A 17803-nucleotide genomic window follows, 5' to 3' on the forward strand; every position below is an offset into this window, starting at 1 on the left:
TTTCAACTTTTATACGTTGTTAGTGCGTGAGTGATGCTCATACTACCTTTCTACATTTTAGGCAGAAGTGGAATTTTGAATATAAATGTATTTAAAAAATAAAAACGAGAGCATATTCCTTTGTAAACATGTCTTTTTAATGAATATATATTTACATCTCACTTTTTAAAAGCTAAATAGTGTTCCATTGTATGACTACACAATTATCTGTATAGTCGATCTCTTCTGGTTGGTCACCTAGGGTAGTTCTTTTAAAAACATTATAATGTACAGTGATATGATAAATATCCATGGAACTCAATCTCTACTCCTTTGGAGAAACAGCTTTTGACCAGCTACTGGGCCTTAGTAGAGACTGAACACTTAACCATGAGCCTGGAAGTTGGGCGTACACAGCAGCATTCCATTATCAAATGGAAGTGGTGTATACAAGGTCGGGCTCGAGCAGGCTCTGAAGGCACAAATAAGTTATATGAAGTGGCTAAAATGCCCATGGTCCCCTCTCCTGCTACATTACCTCCTCTTTCTCAGCCTGTACCTGTGGCTTCATGACGAGTTCCCTATGATCAATTGACTGAGGAAGAGAAAACTGGGACCTGGTTTACAGATGGTTCTGCACCATACGCAGGCACCACCTGGAAGTGGACAGCAGCTGCACTACAGTGCTGTTTTGGGGACATGCCTGAAGGACAGTAGTGAAGGGAAGTCTTCCCCATTGGTAGAACTCTGAGCAGTGCGCTTGGTTGTTCATTTTGCTTGGAAGCAGAAATGGCCAGAGGTACAAATCTTTACTAATTCATGGCCTGTAGCCAATTGTTTAGCTGGATGGTCAAAAGGACTTGGAAGAAACATAACTGGAAAATTGGTCACAAGGAAATCTGGGAGAGAGAAATGTGTATAGATCTCTCTGAAAGGGCCAAAAACATGAATATATTTGTGTCCTTTGTGAATGCTCATCAAAGGGTGATTTAAGAAGAGGTTTTAATAATCAGGTGGATAGGATGACCTATTCTGTAGATACTGGTCAGCCTCTTTCCTAGCCACTCCTGTCATTACCCAGTGGATTTATGAACAAAGTAGACATGCTGGCAGGAATAGAAGCTGTGCATGCGCTCCTTGTCAACATGGAATTCCACTCACCAAGGCTGACCTTGCTATGGTCACTGCTGAGTGCCCAATCTGCCAGCAGCAGAGACCAACACTGAGGCCCCAATATGGCACCATTTCCCAGGGTGATCAGCCAGCTAGCTACTTGACGGCAGGTTGATTACATTGGACTGCTTCTGTCATAGAAAGAACGGTGCTTTTTTTCATACTAAAATAGACACTAGATATGGATTTGCCTTCCTCGCAACAAGCTTCTAGCAGATCTACCATCTGGACCTGCAGGATGCCTTATCCACCATCATGGTAGTCCACACAGCCTTGCTTCTGATCAAGGAACTCACTTGGAGGCAAATTATTTGTGGCAGTGGGCTCGTGATCATCTCTTACTGTCTCCTTTTTGAGGGGAACTTTTCTCCTATGACTACTTGAGTTATTTCTTTCTTGCTAAGTACAGGCATACCTGGTTTTATAGCCCTACACTTTATTGTACTTTGCAGATACTGTGTTTTTTACAAATTGAAAGTTTGTGGCAACCCTGTGTTGAGTACATTTTCCCAACAGCATTGCCTCACTTCATGTCTCTGTGTCACATTTTGGTAATTTTCACAATAGGTCAAACTTTTTCATTATGATTATGTTTGTTATAGTGATATGATCAGTGACCTTTGATGTTACTGTTGCAAAAAGATTACAACCTGCTGCAGGCTCAGATAATGGTTAGCATTTTTTAGCAGTAAAGTATTTTTTAATTAAAATACGTATATTGTTTTATAGACATAATGTTATTGCACATTTAGTAGACTACAGTATAGTGGAAGCATAACTTTTATATGCACTGGGGAACAAAACAATTCATGTGACTTGCTTATTGCGATAGTACCTTTATCGTGGTGGTCCGGAACCAAACCCACCATATCTCTGAGGTATGCTTGTGTTCCATAGTTTGTTTCTGAAACTCCTTCCTTTTATATGCTCTGCATCCTTTAGTATTTTAATAATTATTGTCATTTTTTTCACTTTTTTTTTTTTTTTTGAGTTCTGGGAAAATTCCTTAAGCTGGTTTTCTAAATCACTAATTTGTTTTTCTGTTCGCTTCTCATTTTCGGGATTTTAATTGAGTAATTGTGGTTTTTATTTGAAAGCAAGCTTTTATTACTTTAGATTGTTTCATTTTTACATGTTAAATCTCCCTTTTGAAAATAAAAATTTATTTTCTTCTGCAAAATGGTACGTATGTATTCACTATAAAAATTTAGATAATAGTCACTGCTAGCATTTTGATGAATACTTGCCATGTTTTTTAATCATATGTTTATATATGATATATATGTATACATACATATATATGATGAAAGATCTCACTTTAATGTTCTTTCACCTCCTTTATAATTTAATAATATAACAAATTTATGTCAATAAACAGATATACATCATTCTTTTAAATAATAAAATAATGTTTGCTCAAATTTTATTTAAAATACAAACAGGAGTTTTTAAAGTATTCTTCTCTCTTATGGAAAGGAAAACATTTGCTGTGATTTCTCAGCATGATATACTTTTGTGAAGTACTAGATATCTTTATCTAGTGATTGTTTTTTCTATTTATTCATATTTACAAGGAGAGATTTATGTCTGCTATTTTGGAATTTGAGAAAAGTTCTGTCAGAAATTGTGTAAGCCCTCTTCAGTGATCTTGGTCATAGTGTTTTTGGAAGACAAGTAGGTCACGTGACCTTGAGTAATGGAGAGGAACTATTGGTGAGACCACTGCATGGCAGGGAAGGACCCTCCTTTTATTCTGTCTGTCTGTGGGAGCAGTGGTGGAACCAGAGCTCCAGATGTCTGTGTAAAGTGAAGAGAGTTCCTGGGCCAGTGGAGTTTATTAGTGAGCCAATTAGTTGGATTTTCCCCTCTCATATTTGTTATAATAGTCCATGTTGGGCGAGTCCCATGTTACTTGGAGCAAATCCCCTTTGTAGCATCCTTTTGCCACAATACCTTTGATTAGCATGCCACTTCACCACATGAAGGCTGGGAATGGACATAAAATATGGCTGCCTTGTGTGGGGGGCATTGGTAGAATTACAGTAATCCTGGGATTTGTATCTGCCCAAGTACCCCAATCTTTTTTTTTTTTTTTTCTCCCTCCTGGCTCTGCTGCTCTGGGCTTGCAGGTTTTCCGGATTTGTAGGAGAATGTCATTCATTCACTTGCTCCCTCAGAGGCCTCCTCCTTTGCTGTGTTCAGTCACAGGCTAGGAGGTACCTCCCTTGGCCTATTCCTACCTGTGCCATATGTAACAGAAATCTCTCAAAATGTCTGGATACTGATGGCATCCTTCTCTGTTCAGAAACTGATTTTTTAAAAAGCTACCTTAACCTAATTGTATATTTCTTAGGTCATGCCAGTAGATTTTGGGGAGGGAAAAATTTAAATTTATGGACTGAAATAACCCTTTGAAAAGAAATTCCTATGCCACCTTCTCTGTTGGTCAGAGATAAATGGATTTACCTGTTTGAAAGGGTTTCATGAAATCTGGGTGTATTGCATCTCCTGCTTTTCCTTTGTCTACCCTATGTTTCTGTGTTTGTAATAGATGATTCAACATGTGTTCCTCTTGGAGAAAACAAGGACTACATCAACGCTAGTTATATTAAAATAGTCAATTCTGGAGAAGTATTATTATATTGCTACCCAAGGACCACTGCCAACTACCACAAATGACTTTTGGCAAATAGTTTTGGAAAATAACTCTAATGTTATTGTCATGATAACCAGAGAGGTAGAAGGTGGAGTTATCAAATGCCACCATTACTGGCCCGTTTCTATGAAGAAACCTTTGGAACTGAAAAATTGTCATATCTTCCTGGAGAACTACCAGATACTTCAATATTTCATCATTCGAATATTTCAAGTTGTCAAGAAGTCCATAAGTTAAAAAAAATCAGTGTTAGATATATATTGCATTATATAAGCACACGTGTCAGGATGGGAAGTTAGGGGTAAGATGGGACATAGCTGGGGATACTTTTTAAAGTAACTTGTTTTTACTTCTCCCTGGTACCAGAAACTAAGACAACACCACCTCTACTTCCGCCTAACCAAACTCTGACTGGAGAGACAAAATAATTGAAGAGGTGAGTTGGGGCGGTTGAGAGTGAGTGTTGGAAACTGCCTAATCCTGGGATGTACTTCGGCTCTTCTGGTGAGAGTGACAGATGTGTATGGAGTCCTTACGATATCCTGATAATCACTGTGCCAGGCACTGTTGCTCCTTACTGAGTAGCAAAGAGTTCAGTGCGCTTACTGGTACCTCCAGTTACTGTGCTCAATGAATGTGGTAATATTGAGATTTGTATGGGATGCTTTGGGAGCTCAGAAGGGAAGTACTTAGCTCTCCTTGGGCTTGGGGGGAAGATTTGCTAGAGGAGGTGACATCTGGATTGAGAATAACCCAAATGAGAAAGATGGAAAGAGGAAGTAGATGATCAAGGTATAAAATAGCATGGGATATGTATAGAGAGATACAAGTAGTTAAGTGTTTCTGGAATGTAAAAGTTCAATGCCAGGGAGTAGTGAGAGGTGAGATGAGGCTATAGAAAATAAGTAGAGAAAGCCAGAACATGAAATGTCTTGGATTTCAGCTAAGGAACATGAACTTCATTATGAAGATAATTGGGAGACATTGAACAATTTTAGTAAGAAGCGTCCATGATCAACTAGGGCATTAACAATTAGATAGAAAGCAAAGACTCTGGTGTTTTTCAGATAAAATTGGCAGACTTTATGTGACTTATGACTTATAAGGAGCGTTCAAAAATTACGCTGTCAAATGCGATAGCCACATTTGGCTATTTTATAGTTAAATTATTTAAACTCACATAAAATAACAAATTCAGTTTCTCATTTATAGTATCCACACTTCTAGTATTTAATCACATGTTACTAGTGGCTACCATATGGGCAGCAAAGATACAGAGCGTCTGTATCATTGTAGAAAGTTCTGTTGGGAAGTATTGGTCTAGAATAATTCATAGAATAATTCATTTCTTGCTCTAACAGACTCAGAAAATAGAAAAGGAATGATTTATAGGAGAAAGCGATGTTACATTGCTCTAAGTGGATTTGATTAGCAGGTAGGTGATACATGTGTCCTATAGGAGTGAAGGGGATGGGAGTTAAACCAGAAACTTGAAAAGAGTGATGAGATTTGGAGTCATCATCAAAGAAGTTGATTGGAGCACAGGCAGTGATCAGGAAAAGGGTTGCTGGAGGTGCTGAGGTTGGAACCCAGAATTTGCAATAACAATAAAATATGCAACTATGTGATTAATTTTTTTCCTAACCATGGGATTCCTGAACACAGGTTATGAGACTTACCCAGGGAGGGATGTTGCTTAGTATATGTGGCAGGATTCAAAGGATGAAAGGAGTTGACAGTTTGGTAAGAGAATGATTTAGGTAATCAGCCATGAAGTCTAAATTTAGGGAGATGGATGGAATCGGGCTAGGAGGAAATGGAGGACAACAAGGACAGTTACATCGTTGGAGTTGAAGTGAAGCACAAATGAGGTGGTAGCGTAACAGCTTCTGCTCAGAAAATGATGTTGGAATCTAAGAACTGGAAGATTTTTGATATTGGACATTATAGGTGATGGTGAGTCCAAGGAGTGATCACATTGTGAGGACTAGAAGAAAGAAATGGTCTCCTCTGCAAGAGAGAAATAAAAATGTGAGGTTAGAGTGTCTGTATGGTTGTTGAGATCCCAAATTTGCCTGGTCAGAGTCTGTGGTAGGGTGATAGCGATGAGAAGGTGAAGCTAAGAGGTATGAAACTCAAAAGGAAGAGAGGTTTTTGTACAAAGAGAAGGAATAATGAATTGGAAATAGCATTGGGCAGCAAGCGGTATGCAACCTAATCTCTAGGCTCTGTGGTACCTGGAGTACACAGGAAAATAGGTGGCCTTGATTAGAGAGGGCTGCGGAGTGCTGTGCCCATGGGAGGCAAGGCCAGGAAGCGGAAGAAGCATTTAGGGAAGTGATGATGGTTTCCACGAGTTTACTGTGGGATGGGGGCCTGAGTGCAAAGGGAGATGTTGAAGAGCTAGAGAAGCGGGGAGGGAGGGGAAAAGATAGAATTGAAGAGCATGAGGATCGGAGCATAGAGTGGTGACAAAGGAGGCCAAGAATAGTAATAATGGCTGACATTGACGGAGAGCTTGCTGGCTGTGTGCTAGGCTCTGTGCTTGTTCTGTACACCTGAGGATTTGCCTGATCCTTCACTCTCCTAAGACTTGTTGATTCCCTCCTATTAACCAAGTATTGTGCCAGATGCTGGAGACAGAAAACAGAAACAGCCTCAACTCTTAGAGTGCTTACAGGCTAGTGGGGGAGGAAAACACCAGTTCCAAATAACATGTGATACTTGCTATGGCAGGAGAAGGACAGCATGCTTGGAGAATACAGGCCAGGTGAGAGGCCCAGAGGGATGATCTGTCTGCAAGGATTCAAATGCTCGGTTCCACCTGTGCACCCTTGACAAGGGCGTCTAGGATGGTGGCCTTTGGGCTGAGGCCCACAAGCCTCAAGACCATGGGGTTGATGTTTGGAGAATAGGCCCACCTTCGTGCAGGTTCTCAGTGGTCAACAGTGCATGAAAGATTTAATCCCTAAGATATGTGATGGAGTGAGAGCTATCCTCAATTTGGTGCCTTCACAAGGTTTTCAAGTGTCGTTTTCCTCATCCAATTTCATGTGCCGATGATTCAAAATTGAGGTTTTCTGTTTGGAATTTAGGAAAATTGTATCTCTATTTGGAACGCAGAAAAAAGTGGTACATTAGGGAGAAGCAGAGGAGCAGTGAGAAACCCTTCCTGAGTTTTTTTACGAGGGTGCCCAGTGAAGTAAAATGAGGGCTCCACATTGGGGAAAGGGTGAACCCTCTGGAAGGGATGATCAGTAAACTCAAAGTGCTTTATCTGTCAACCCTGAGGAGAGTTCCATGGCTCCACTTTCAGGGGGTTCAGCACAAGAGTGGGGACCAGAGTCTACTCACATGGTCATTAACTGCCCAATTCTCATCACCGGAGGAGGTTGCCCCCCACCAAATCCCGGTCAAGCAGCTTGACAGCACTTATTGTTTTAATTAAATTTAGTATCATAATATTTAAGCCGAGATAGATTGCTTTTCTATCTTATTCCTAACATGTTAGCTCATCTTTCATCCTAAGTGTTTGGGATTCTTGGTTTGTTTGGACTCTTCTACATTCTCATGGTGCAGAAGAAAGATGGTAGAGTTAGATTTGGGAGGACTACACTATTGTCCCAGCTCTAAACATATGAGCCTTCTGACCTAGCATACATCTATCAGTCAATCAAATGCTTACTTTTCATCTGTAGGCTGAGGATATCACAGTGCTTGCCTCCCCAGGGTTGATGTGAGGATTAAATGAGATCATGCGTGTGGAGTCCTTAGCACAGTACCTGGCACAGAGTAAGGGCTAAATTCCGGTCACCTGTTAGTATTTTTATTTTTATTATCCTGTTACCATATAGCAATTAGTATTACTATTTCTGGCATATTAGAAATTAAAAGAAGATCTCTACTATAAGACGTTGATAAATCTCTCCTCTCTCTCCGCCTTCCTCTCCCTCCCTCCCTCCTTCTCTCTCTCCCTCTCTCCCACCCTCTCTCTTTCCCTTTCTCTCTCTCTCCCTCCCCACCCCACCCCCACAGACAGGAGCTAGTCACTTTGTAAAACGCTTGCAGTTCACCAAGTGGCCAGACCATGGCACTCCTGCCTCAGCAGAAGGTTTTATAAAGTATGTTCGTTAAGTGAGGAAGAGCCACCTTACAGGACCCATCATTGTTCACTGCAGTGCTGACGTGGGCCGGACAGGGGTGTTCCTATGTGTGGATGTTGTGTTCTGTGCCATTGAAAAGAACTTTTCAGTAAGTGTGTGAATTAAGCAGAGAAAATGATGCTGTTAGTAAACACTATACTTTTAACAGCCTTCTAATAACTGAAGACTAATATTTGGCCTTCAAGAGCAGCCAAGTAAATAGAGAGCCTGTGAGCTTTGGATACCTGCTTCTCACTTAACTGCTGCAGGTTATTGGAGGTGGTTGTGAGAATTAAAGTACGCAATGCAAATGAATGGCTTCGGACAGTGTCTGGAGCGTGGTAGGTGCATCGTAAACATGAGTTCATCTTCCTTTTCTTTCCCTCCACCCACACATACAGTTTTTAGAATCTTGTTAGAGAATGTTGATGATGTGTGCCTATTTTTAATGAACAGAAATACATGCATGTGAGCACATTGGGAAAAAAAGTAGACTTCAGAATTAATGAGAGGTCCCTGGGTTTGACTGCCAGTTTTGCCACACATTTTAGATTTTGGTGACTTTCTGCAAATTGCTCATCTTCTCTGAAACCTAGTTTTCTCCTATGTAAAATAAGGCTAATAATATTGTTGGGTTTGAGTCAACTGTTAACAATTCTTTATTTTCCTCCCAAATTTGGAACCAGCTAAGGGAGAAACACAAGAATTAGACATATGGTGATTCTACTATGATCTTTATTACTGATTAATTAGGGAATGTGACTTTAAATCTGTGCCCCAAAAGGCCTACTTTTACTGAACTGCTTTCCTGTGCTGCAGAAGTGAGGAGGGGAAGACATTAGTTAGCAGGCACTGCAGGGTGGCAGGGGAAAGCGGCTCTCACCATGTCCACAAGGAATATGAAAATCCACACCTCGGTCGTAAGACAACAGGGGATACGAGGCATTTGTCCTGGTAGGCAAATTTTGCAGAGTTATCTTGTTATCAGGACAAATGTTAAATCTCTGCTCTCTTAGGCTTTATGTAGTTATACCCCAAGAGTGACAAACTCTCCCTTGTGATAGCAAATTGGCTGCATGGGTTCTACAACTCTCCATTCTAAGGTAGTATTACATCGGGGGGTAGAAAAATGTCCTCTCCCAGAAACTCCCTGGAGGACAGAGGGAGTTTATTTTTCTCAGAAGCTTGAGCCAATATCTCCTAGCATTTCACTGTTTCCACTTCAGTTATAGCCCTTTCCCTAAACTGATCACTGTGGGAGATGCTGGTCCATTAAGGTCTGTCAGGACTACTCCAGGCCATACAGCTGAGAATGAGAGAGGAATGGTTTTCCAAAGCAAACTGAGAGTTTTGTTTTGTTTTTTAAAATAAAGAATGAATATAAACTGGGTGGTAAAAAAAATGACAAATGTCCCCAAAATGCTGAAAATTTAAGTAGTATGAATCTGATGTTACCTGTTCCTATAATTAATGTTGTTTTATCCTTTTAACAGAAAATGCATTAGCATAGTTTTATTTTATATATTCTTCATCATAATTAATTTGTTTATATTTGTTCTTATTTTATATTCCTTATAGAAACTGTAAAAACTATAAATATTGTATTTTGTGATTCTGAGGAGCACTTTTTCCCCCCCATCATTATACCTTCTTTAAACTCAAAATGTGTTTTATAATAAGTCATCTGTCAGCTTAATTGACAGTGTTTTTCTTAGCATTATGTAAAATAGTGATGTATTTTACAATTAAGGATGCTTAGATTTGATGGAAAATAGTGGTTCAAAAAAAAAAAGGAAATGCATCCATTGTTGCCTTATTGGCTTTTCATAGAGCCTTGAGCTGTCAAATGTTCTTACTTATGCCCCTCTCTACTCTTTTCAGAAATTTTGTCCACCAGAGCTACTTAAAGTATGGTCTTGGACCAGCAACAATCTGTGTTATTTGCAGCAAGATAAGTTTTCTGAAATTGAGAGTAAGCATTTAGAAACTTTCAGAGCAGTTTGATATCTTGCTGTGACATCCAAGAGCATGACAGTGGGTTGGCCTTGGTGAACAGGATGTAGATCAGTTTGTGCGTTGTGGAAATCACACAGGGAGTCTTACATGCTGCAAGCTGTATACCAGCTTTTGTGGCTAACATTTTAAGATTAGTTTATCAATTATAACTCTAAAGGATATGAAAATCTGAGAATATGTAACCATTTCTTTCTTTTTATTGTTATTTTATAGTCATTTTTATTTTTAAGTAAGCCTGCTTAAAAATCCTTAAAACATTGGGAGCAAACTGGCTCTTCTCTTGCCAGCACTGGTATTGCTCTGTAGTTGAAACATTCTCGATAGAACTTTCCCCTCTAACCGTCTTCAACATGCAATAACAGTTGTTAATTATCAGTTACCATATTATCACATAATGAAGTGAGTAATCCAAAATTTAACACATTAACCTTTATGAAATCAAAAATTCTTACCACATCACTAAACACACTGTCCAGTTCATCTGGCAGAGTTCTTTTTTTTTTTTTTTGGTAGCAAGACTTTCTTGATGAAGCAGTGTGTTGGTTTATCTTTGGGGATAAATTCTTTAATCTGTATAACTACCTCAGACTTGTTTTGTTGTCATTGCAGCTCTACTACCAGAACATAATCCTACACAAAACTTACAAATTACATTTGATGACCGTGTAGTACTTTGCATTCTTATGCAATTTAAGACTAGTTAGTTGTGTTTATCAGTAATCAAACTGAGAAAAGGAAGAATTCTTCCTTCTTATCACATCATTTTCAAATCACACATATACTGAATCACTGTGTTAGCAATAGCTGTGCAGTCAGTAAGTTGCAATGGTAAATACTTTGCTACTTTTGTTTTGTGAGTTGGTACCACTTCGCATCACTAGCCAGTCCCTGAATTCGTCAAGCTGTGGCTTCATTAGAAAATGGTACTTTAACTATCTTTTTCTGCCATACCTTCAGCTCAGATTTTCAATACAGCACCTTCAGTACAGTCTGTCACCATTATCTGGCAATCGTGTAAGGGTTTTTAGTCTTAGCAATTCAAAGTGCTATTTTGTAAGTCTGCAGAGTATTAATGTTACATGTGAAATGTTGAACATGAGCTTTTTCTTTTAGTATTTTTAAAATAATTCTTTTTTCTTGGAACTTATTGCTTTTGTTCTGTAAGTGACAAGTACATTTTAATGGTTTCTTTGCTTTGTTAGCAAGTACATCTTTGCAATTAATACAAGTGTGGTTTTAGCAATTCACAATTAATAATGGCTGTAAAACTCAATGTATGAGGAATCATAATGCTAGGTAAAATTAACATGAACTCTTTTGGTCTTCATTTCTTTGTAGTTACTTACACTATTATCATTTGGTTAACCACTACAGCTATATTCAGAAAAGCTGTGCCTTTTCTTGTCAAGACAATCCAGGGCAGCAGCTTTTGCCATCAGTAAATTAAGGTTAAAAATGAATAATACAAATATATTTTCATAATTTGCCTAATCTTAAATTACAAATTAACAGACTTTCAAGAAACAATGGTTTTTAAATTCATTGAAGTTCCATTTTATCAATATTTCCTTTTATGGATCATGCTTTTGGTGTCAAGTTTAAAAACTCCTCACCTAGCCTAAAGAATTTTTAGGTCCTAAAGAATTTTTCCTATGTCCTTTTCTAAAGTTCTGTAGTCTTATGTTTTACATTTAAGTCCATAGTCCATTTTGAGTTAATTTTTTTATAAGGGGCAAGGTTTAAGTCAAGGTTCACTTGCTATTCTTCCTCCACTGAATTGTTTTTACATCTTTGTCAGAAATCATTGGGAATATTTGTATGGGGCCTATTTCTAGTTCTATATTCTGTTTCATTGACCTATGTGTCTATCCTTTCGCCATTACCACACTTTGGATTCCTATAGCTATATAGGAAGTCTTAATATCAGGGAGAGTGATTCCTTCTCTTGCAAAATTGTTTTAACAATTATAGGTCTGTGCCTTTCCATATAAATTTTAAAATTAGCTTGTCTGTGTTTACAGAAAAGCTTGAGGGATTTTGATAGGATGAATTGACATTTTTACTATGTTGGATCTTCCAATATGAATGTGGTATGTCTCTCAATTTATTTAGGTCTTCTTTGATTTCTTTCATCAGCATTTTGTCATTTTCAGCATATAGCTTCTGTACGTGTTTTGTTGGATTTATTTTATTGTAAATGGTATTGTGTTTTTACTACCATGTTCGTTGTGTGTACACATATGTACAAATAAGTTGATTTTTGTGTTTTTAAAAAATATTTATTTATTTGGTTGTGCCGGGTCTTAGTTACAGCACGTGGGCTCCTTAGTTGCATCAGGCGGGCTCCTTAGTTGTGGCATGTGAACTCTTAGTTGCAGGATGTATGTGGGATCTAGTTCCCTGACCAGGAATTGAACCTGGGCCCCCTGCATTGGGAGCATGGAGTCTTAACCACTGTGCCACCAGGGAAGTCCCTAAATGCAGTTGATTTTTGCATGTTGATCTTGTATCCTATGATCTTGTTGAACTCACTTATTAGTTCTAAGAGGTTTTTTTGTCCTGTTTTGTTTTGTTTCCAGATTCCTTGAGAGTTTCTGCATAGACAGTCATTCCATCTGCAAGTAGGGACACACTTACCTCTTCCTTTCCAATTCATTTGCCTCATATTTCTTTTTTCTGGTCTTATTGCGCTACCTGGAACTTCAAGTGTGTTGAAAACAGATGGTGAGAGCAGACATTCTTGCCATCACTAATATTAGGGGGAAAGCAAATTAAAATTATTTGTTCTATGAAAGATGCTATGAAGTGGATGAAAGGACAAGCTATAGACTTGGAGAAACTGTTTGCAATCCACATATCCAACAAAGGTCTCACATCTAGAGTATATAAAGAACCCTCAAAACTCAATAGTAAAATAAATAAATAAATAGGCAAGTAATTCAGTTAGAAAATGGGTAAAAGACATGACATTTCAACAATGAGGATGTATTGATGATAAATAAGCACATGAAAAGATGCTCAGCTTCATTAACCTTTAGGGAAATGAAATTAAAACCATGATATTCAGCTGCATGAGCTGCTTGTAAATTTTGTAGATTAATCCTTTGTCAGTTGCTTCATTTGCAAATATTTTCTCCCATTCTGAGGGTTGTCTTTTCGTCTTGTTTATGGTTTCCTTTGCTGTGCAAAAGCTTTGAAGTTTCATTAGGTCCCATTTTTACTTTTTGTTTTTATTTCCATTTCTCTAGGAGGTGGGTCAAAAAGGATCTTGCTGTGATTTATGTCATAGAGTGTTCTGCCTATGTTTTCCTCTAAGAGTTTGATAGTGTCTGCCCTTACCTTTAGGTCTTTAATCCATTTTGAGTTTATTTTTGTGTATGGTGTTAGGGAGTGTTCTAATTTCATCCTTTTACATGTAGCTGTCCAGTTTTCCCAGCACCACTTACTGAAGAGGCTATCTTTTCTCCACTGTATATTCTTGCCTCCTTTATCAAAGGTAAGGTGACCATATGTGCGTGGGTTTATCTCTGGGCTTTCTCTCCTGTTTCACTGACCTATATTTCTGTTTTGGTGCCAGTACCATACTGTCTTGATTACTGTAGCTCTGTAGTATAGTCTGAAGTCAGGGAGCCTGATTCCTCCAGCTCCTTTTTCTTTCTCAAGATTGCTTTGGCTATTCGGGGTCTTTTGTGACAAAGGATTAATCTCCAAAATTTACAAGCAGCTCATGCAGCTCAATATCAAAAAAACAAACAACCCAATCCAAAAATGGGCAGAAGATCTAAATAGACATTTCTCCAAAGAAGATATACAGATTGCCAACAAAAGCATGAAAGAATGCTCAACATCATTAATCATTAGAGAAATGCAAATCAAAACTACAATGAGATATCATCTCACACTGGTCAGAATGGCCATCATCAAAAAATCTACAAATGATAAATGCTGGAGAGGGTGTGGAGAAAAGGGAACCCACTTGCACTGTTGGTGGGAATGTAAATTGATACAGCCGCTATGGAGAACAGTATGTAGGTTCCTTAAAAAACTAAAAATAGAACTACCATATGACCCAGCAATCCCACTACTGAGCATATACCCTGAGAAAACCATAATTCAAAGAGTTATGTACCACAATGTTCATTGCAGCTCTATTTACAATAGCCAGGACATGGAAGCAACCTAAGTGTCCATCGACAGATGAATGGATAAAGAAGATGTGACACATATATACAGTGCAATATTACTCAGCCATAAAAAAGAAACGAAACTATTTGTAGTGAGGTGGACGGACCTAGAGTCTGTCGTACAGCGTGAAGTAAGTCAGAAAGAGAAAAACAAATACCATATGCGAACACATATATATATGGAATCTTAAAAAAAAAAATTGTCATGAAGTACCTAGGGGCAAGATGGGAATAAAGACATAGACCTACTAGAGAATGAACTTGAGGATATGGGGAGGGGGAAGGGTAAGCTGTGACAAAGTGAGAGAGCGGCATGGACATATATACACTACCAAACGTAAAATAGATAGCTAGTGGGAAGCAGCCGCATAGCACAGGGAAATCAGTTCGGTGCTTTGTAACCACCTAGAGGGGTGGGATAGGGAGGGTGGGAGGGAGGGAGACGCAAGAGGGAAGAGATATGGGGACATATGTATACGTATAACTGATTCACTTTGTTATAAAGCAGAAACTAACATACCATTGTAAAGCAATTATACTCCAATAAAGATGTTAAAGAAAAAACCATAATAAAATATCACTAGACGTCCATCAGAAAGGCTAATATAAAAAATAATGACAACAACAAATGCTGGTGAATGTTTGAAAAAACTAGATTACTCATATGTTGCTTATAGGAATGAATGTAAAATGGTATATCCAGTCTGGAAAATAGTTTTAAATTTTCTTTGAAAAAAACAAAAGCAGAACTAAACTAAACTTACCGTATAACCTTAGGAATAACACTCGGGTATTTATTCCATAGAAATGAAAACTTATGTTCACACATAAACCTGTATGTAAATGTTCATAGCAGATCTATTTATAATAGCCAAAAACTGGGAAACAACCTAGATGTTCTTCAACAAGTTTAATGGTTAAAAAATTGGTACCTGTCCATACTGTGGAATACTATTTAGCAATAAAGAGGAATGAACTACTGATACACTCAATTTGGATGAATCATGAGGCAATTAGACTAAATGAAAAAAAAGTTAGTCTCGAAAAGTTAGATATTACATGATTCCATTATGTAATCCCCTTGAAATAACAAAACTATAGAGATGGAGAACAGTTTACCGGTTGCCAAGGGTTGGGGGTTGGGGTGGGTGGGTAGTTCTAATGGATAACAGGAGGAAGTCTTGTAGTGGAACTGTTATGCACCTTGATCGTGGTTGCAGTTGCATGAATTTTCACATGTGATAATATTTTATAGAACTATACATACACATACATGCCCACTCTCGCAAGATTGCATGTTAAACTGGCAAAATCTGAATAAGCTCTGTAGATTGTACCAATGTCAATTTTTTGGTTTTGATATTATACTCTAGTTGTAGAGGATGGTATAATTGGGAGAAACTAGGTGAAGGATACACAGACTCTCTCTGTACATTTTTTGCAACTTATTATGTATCTATAATTATTTCAGTATAAAAATTTTTAAAGGCTTAATTAACATTTAAAATTATTATAGAAATGACAAATTATAGAAATAAAGGAATGTTTACATTTTCTCTGATTTTATGTACTTTTGGATTATAGCTGACAGTTGACAAACCTTAAATTTCATGTGGTCTTGCTGCACATGACTCGTCCTCAGCTTACACCACATGTGACTTTTCAGGCAAGTTCAGCAACACCTGAGCTGGTCTAGATCTTGTTCCACTGATGAGGCTGCTCAGTGTTACACCACTGTCAGATTGCCGTAAGAGTCTCTGAACACTTAGTACCAGTTTCTGGACTCATCTCATTGTGGTCTAGCAACATCCCTTTGCAGACCTGCACCAGCTTAGTGACCATACTGGGTAGTGCTGGTCTCCGTGCACAGGTGCAGAATCTGGTGTTGGGCCAACTGTTGCTCAGGGTCTCCATTTGAGTTGAGAGGGCTCTTTATATGAGAAACAGCTGTGTTACTGTTGTGGCCAGAAAAAGTCTTCTATGCTTCAGACTTTTGCAGAATCACAGTGCTGCTTTAAGTTCTCCCTTCTGAGAACAGAAAAGTATACACAGGGGCAAATTTGTTGTTATTTCTTTTGGAGAACATTTCTTATTATAAATGATTGCTTCCTGCTTTTTCCTGGAAACCCATTTAAACAAGTCTTCCTTATCCATTAGACGAGGTTAAACATAGTACATTTTCTTATGACTGAAAATGAGAACTTTCTGGTTAAATCTTGAGATATCTTTTACTGGAAAGAAGTATGGCGTACTCCTTTGGCATCTGTGGGTTTTGTGTTTTCCCCCTCTGTGGATAATACAAAATTACTGTCATCCTGTTACAGTTCAACATCATGAATATAGTGGGCCAAATGAGAGAACAACGTTATGGAATGATCCAAACAAGGTAAGTCTCACCACATAAATTCTAATAAGAACAATAATGAATATAAAGATGAACATTGTATAGCACATTACAATTTGTAAAGCTCTTTTGTCTACACAGTTTCATTGAATTCTCACCGTTTGAGGTAGACATTAGTTATGCTCTGATATTACTGATGAAATACTTCAAGTTCAGAGCAATGAAGTTTGTTCCATAATGTCATTCAGACAGCAAGTAGAGGAGCCAAGACTGAAACTGAAGTCCGCTAATGCCCACACACATGCTTAGTCCATAATGCCATTTTAAGTAACGTCTCTAAAGTTATTTTCCATAAATTTCTGGATGGCAATTTTGGGATATTTATTTGCAACTAAAATATCAAAGTCACTGACATGTCATAAAAAGGCAATCATTTATGTCACAGATTAGTTACATTAATCATTGGGGGATCAAGAGAATATGGATAATGAAAATAAACAGGTACCCCTAAATCTTTTTTAGGGTTTTTTAAGGCAATGTTCAATGATATGAAGTGTTTCACTTGAACTAGGCTACGTCTAAAAAAAAGTTTAAATTTGATTTATCCAGTGAAGATGTAAAGAGATTGAGATCGAGTCAGTTTCCCTTCTGTTCAGTTAAGCTTCAGTTAACTAGTTCTAGACCAAGAACTATATTATTAACATTTATCTTCCTGATATTTTTAAAAATGTATTTACATAAAGAAGTTCTTGGTTAAATGTTTGCTCTTTTTAAGCACTTTTCTTTGTGGTTGAAAAGTACAAATGTGTTTTCTGAAAGTGGATATTGATATTCAATTAACATTCCATTGTTTTTCATATATATATGTATTTAGGAGCAGTATATCCTTTGTTATAAAATTGTGCTTGAAGTTCTTCAGAAGCTTCTGACTTTAAAGTAAGAAAGACTTCTGTTGCTTCACACTTGAAATTACCAAGTGTCTTGGAGCCTCCTCAAAAAGAACATGTTCGAGCTGTGCTGAAGGGCTTTGCTTATGCAAATGTGCTGTCTTGGTGTATCATTTGACTTTCTTTCTGACAACTCCCTGAAGGCAGCATCATTTGGTTTGGGGTGGACGGTGTTTACCCACTGATCTTACTTAGGTAATATCAAGTACCCTCCCACATATTCCAATGAAATGAAAGTTACATAAAACAACTGCAGCCTATTTGGTTGAAGGGGTCACAGAACCCAATAAAGGACTTAAACTGTATTATTTAAGATTTTATTTGGAAAGACAGCTGAAGGGAGCTGAGGATTCTGCGGATCA

General features: G+C 38.0%; 1 protein-coding gene across 1 annotated transcript; it reads left to right on the forward strand.

Annotated features, from left to right (window-relative positions):
• Positions 1–768: 768 nt before the first annotated feature.
• Positions 769–17434, forward strand: PTPN20 (protein tyrosine phosphatase non-receptor type 20). The gene is given in 6 exon segments (XM_065893913.1): positions 769–778; positions 3704–3776; positions 3778–4040; positions 7848–8059; positions 16475–16540; positions 17372–17434. Coding segments are annotated over 6 exon segments (687 nt in total).
• The last annotated feature ends 369 nt before the right edge of the window (positions 17435–17803 follow it).

This window comes from Phocoena phocoena, chromosome 16 (genome assembly GCF_963924675.1).
Source record: "Phocoena phocoena chromosome 16, mPhoPho1.1, whole genome shotgun sequence".
NCBI classification, from domain to species: domain Eukaryota; kingdom Metazoa; phylum Chordata; class Mammalia; order Artiodactyla; family Phocoenidae; genus Phocoena; species Phocoena phocoena.